The sequence below is a fragment of the Trachymyrmex septentrionalis genome, unplaced genomic scaffold, assembly GCF_001594115.1.
Source record: "Trachymyrmex septentrionalis isolate Tsep2-gDNA-1 unplaced genomic scaffold, Tsep1.0 scaffold59, whole genome shotgun sequence".
In the NCBI taxonomy this organism is placed as follows: Eukaryota; Metazoa; Arthropoda; class Insecta; order Hymenoptera; family Formicidae; genus Trachymyrmex; species Trachymyrmex septentrionalis.
Genome location: NW_017305767.1, coordinates 550,822 through 555,116, shown reverse-complemented (window position 1 = coordinate 555,116; position 4,295 = coordinate 550,822). Strand labels below are relative to the sequence as shown.

The window sequence follows — 4,295 nt, the reverse complement described above, 5'->3', positions numbered from 1 at the left end:
TATATATATAAAAATTACAAATTTTTTTAGTTTTATCGAAATATTTTGTTTTATATGACTAATATAATATTATTAATAACATTTTTCGTAACTACTACTTCACAGATGTGGATGATGTGAAGTACGTGATAAATTTCGATTATCCATCTTCGTCGGAGGATTATATACACAGAATCGGTCGAACTGGACGTAGGCGACAGACCGGAACGGCGTATGCGTTTTTCACAAGTCACAATATGAAACATGCTGGAGACTTGATAGAAGTTTTACGAGAGGCGGGACAGAATGTCAATCCGCGTCTCAGTGAAATGGCAGAGATGGCCAAGGCGGGAAATTTCAGCAGAAGTATGTTTTAGCTTAGAATTGAATGTCCATATTATCCAAATTTGTCTACATTTTTATTCTAATGGTTCTTGCACAAAGTAAACTTTGCTCTCACCCTAACAGTATATGATGAATAGGGAAGAAAAAGTTCACTTTATGGGCATTTGATTATAGTGATCATAATCGTTAGATGTTCACTCAATTATTTCATATATTTCATATGATAAGGTGTGAAACGTTTCGGCGGTTCTTCTGGTGTTAATGGCGTTGAGAGGAGTAATAACCGAAGAAGTAATAATGATAGAGGAAGAGGTGGCAGTTCAGCAAGAGGAAGAGGCCTTGCTCGCAGCGGGACCTCTTATCAGCCTTCTTCAAACGTTTATTCGGGAACGGATTATAGTAATTATAATAATTATAATATGAAACAGAGTACTTCTTTGAGCCAAAATACAACATATGGATATAACACGCAAAGAAGCTATGGACAAGGAAGTATGCCTCAAAATTATGGAGGTGGCGATAATTACGGAAGTGGTTATCCATACAGAAGCACAACTTATTAATTCTGTTTTTAATGGATGATTGATAGCACGTATTAATTCTGTTTTTTAATAGATAATTGATAGCACGTAACAATTCAATGGTATAAAATGTGTCACGTTTAGTTATAGTGAGATTCGACAGGATGCAGATAAGAACCTGTTAAAGTTATAATAGATGAAAAAAGGATGTATACAGAAAATGAATATAAGTTATGCAGCATAATAATAAAAATATCGATACGATAGTATACATTACATTCTATGTCATACATCAAGTGAATAACAACTAATTGACTTTGAAACTCAACAATTGTAAGTTTATTGAATGTAATGTCCATCCGTTTGCATATATGTCGAATTTGCACTGAGTAAACCAAAGAAAACCAAAGAAACTTTGTCGCCACTTTAATACAATTATAACTTTTATTTTGCAAGTTATTGTTATTTAAAATATATTAATTAATATTTAATAAGAACAAAAGAATGTAAATTTCTATATTGGAATGCAATTATTCAAAAAAAGCTCGAGTATTTCTTTTTTTCTTTAAGCAGTTTTAAGCTCTATTTTATAATAATTAAGTATGTTATTTATAAGTTTTACGATATGTTACAAAATTTTTTCCGCATGCAGTATGCGGATATATATATATATATGCTGATTATATGTCAATCTCGTTATTAACGTTTATAACGTATTATGTTTTATTTTATTAATATTAGCGGATAAATAACCGTTTTATAAATTTTTATAAAAAGGTTATTTATCCACTCTTATAAATATTACAGTGAAAAATTACTCGATATTTGCATCACATTCGTGTGCAATATTTAGACTAAAAATATTTATATAATAACTTTTGATTTTTTAAATTTGAATTGTTTAATTTATTTCATTTATAATATCTTATATATATTATTTTTAAGATAAAATCACTAAAAATTATTAGTTATTTAATTTTTATATCTTAATAATATTAACACAATTATCATTTTATTTTATTTGACTGAATTTTTCAACGAAACATTTTAAATTATAATAGTCTCTAATTGTAACTTCCGATGAATTGTAGGAAACTATGGGAATGTGATAAAAATTTGTCAATGAATTTGTGGGAAGAAAGTGCAATTGATAGATTATATAGATGTATTATTCGTTTTTCAACGGGACTGCGAAAGTTCTTCACAAATGTGCTTTCTTGTAATGAATTTAATTGGATATATAAGTAAATATTGATTAAAACCTGTCTAAATAAAATGACAAGGATTATACGCATAATCCTTGTCATTTTAATTTACAATTGATTGCAAATAACCAATGTGACATTTAGTGTCACATTATATAAATTATTTAACATGATAAATTATTTTGTAAAATATATACTGAACCTTTTATTGATAATTTATGTTTTTTTGCGTTTATGTTTCTGGTGTATATATAAATTTATAATCTGGAGACCCAGCAGTGTCTCGGTACAATTTACACACTTAGTGCTTACTGATACATACAACCGAATTCGTTATTATATAGATAATCTGCTGAGTAGCGTTAGTCAATTATGTTTAATTATTTGTGATGTTGGAGATATTTAAAATTAATCAACAACTATGTTTTTGTTTAATATCTGTGATTTCTCTTGCTATGGAATCTCTTAGGAAAGAAAATATTAATGTGTGTCATTTGTTGTGTGAGTCTGTGTTATAGAATTAATAAAATTAACTTTCGCTTTCTTGAAAGCAGTCGAGTTCTCCCCTGTTCTCAGTATGAGATATGCATGTCTGATATATATGAACAACTGTTGAACGTTCAACAAGAAAAAAGAAATCGTTTCATAATAACTTTACTAATAAGAAAGAACAATATCGTTTCATAATAACTATACTAATAAGATCTATTCAGATAAATCTGCAAATTATATACATTTATATACATAAAGAAAGGCTAATAAAATATCTAACGTAATAATTAGTCTAATTTTTCTGCAGCTTATAGCTTTTTGTCTGGATAGATTTTCATTCAGCAGAAAAAGCAGTTTTGCAATTGTTTGCAACTGTTGTAAGATTTCTTAATACAATTAGTTTTTGTTCTTCACGAATTTGAATGTATAAACCGATCATATTAAAGAATTTCACAGCAGTTGTAAAGTTATTTTTTATGTTGAATACAGCCAATAATTGGTTTTTTTATTGTCATATTGCTAAAATAATATAGATAGCGTGTAATATCATTTAACGTAGTTAGCTGAGTAAAATGAATTTTTATTTATAGGTACTCAAATTAACTAAAAACATAACAGTCCTCTGATGATCCTGGGATTTTTCCTAATTTTTTAAATAATATTGATGAAGTAGTTTTATAATCTTATTTTTCAGTTTTGAACTTGAAAAATTAAAAAAAAATAAATTTAATGGTTTCGTATGTCCTTTTTTAGTTTCAATGTGATCCTCTTGTGGGTTAAGAATTTTTTCTTAAATTTTTACGTTTCTTCAATATGTTAATTATTAATAATATTATGTAAACAATGTAATATTGAATGTGCCGATACTGCGTTTAATTTCGACGTTCATACGCTGTAAGCTTCAGTCTGTATTCTATAAGTAATGAATACTAGGAAATGCGATATTAAGGACGGGTCTATCTGCAATTCTTAACGACTGTAACAATACCATTACATTGTCATTGCACAGGTTTTGTATATAGTACAAAATCTGCGCAATTACGAATGAAACGATATTGTTACAGTCGTTAAGAGTTACAGAATAGGACTAACGCTGCAAAAAGCATTTGTAGCATTAAGTGGATCGTGATCAAAAATAGAACGAAATTTAGAAATTTACATTAATAAATAAAATATTTACACATATTTATAAATTTTCATTAATTTAATTTAGTAATTTACATCGCATGAACGTCGCAGCCAGACGCATGGATTTGAATTTGGCGCGACGCATTTAGTTCCGCATTATACCTAAAAACGTGATGGCGCTGGAGACTGTCTAACTTGGCCTAACTTTCAGTTCCGGCGAAGAACGGCTTTTTTCGGGGCCCCTTAATTTCTCCATCATACGGAATAATCGAGAGAGAAATTCAAAGTAGAAACATTTAAAGCTTTCTCGGTTCGGACAATACTTTCTGCGAAAAGAAGCGCAAAATTCGAGGATCGTGATTGCAGGTTTCTACTAGGAGGAACTACTTTTTGCTGGCCGCCATGATGCCGTGACGCCTTCTTCCCGTCTCGTCACTATTGTTGCCTCGTTCCTTCAGCTGGCTGGTCTGATAACGGGTGAACGTGTTCTTGTCACCCGGTCCGGATTCTCGACCTTTATCGGTAACTACCAAGGAAATCGCACACAGGACAGTGACATATTCCCACCCGTTGCAATGTAAGTTCATGCAAGACGACGTGAGGCGAATTTCGCTCTCGTCGCTCA

General features: G+C 30.3%; 2 protein-coding genes across 2 annotated transcripts in view; both read left to right on the top strand.

The window, feature by feature from the left end:
- Positions 1-1,264, top strand: part of LOC108752177 (ATP-dependent RNA helicase dbp2-like) — a 9,971-nt gene extending 8,707 nt beyond the window's left edge. Inside the window, exons 6-7 of the mRNA XM_018492848.1 lie at positions 106-345; positions 553-1,264. Of these exons, the coding sequence (XP_018348350.1) occupies positions 106-345; positions 553-887 (575 nt within the window). The 3' untranslated portion in view covers positions 888-1,264. The remainder of the gene's footprint in view (positions 1-105; positions 346-552) is intronic.
- Positions 1,265-4,049: 2,785 nt separating this feature from the next.
- The window catches only part of LOC108752178 (ATP-dependent RNA helicase dbp2-like), a 7,550-nt gene continuing 7,304 nt past the window's right edge, over positions 4,050-4,295 (top strand). The window contains exon 1 of the mRNA XM_018492850.1: positions 4,050-4,247. Coding sequence (XP_018348352.1) covers positions 4,246-4,247 — 2 coding nt within the window. The 5' untranslated portion in view covers positions 4,050-4,245. The remainder of the gene's footprint in view (positions 4,248-4,295) is intronic.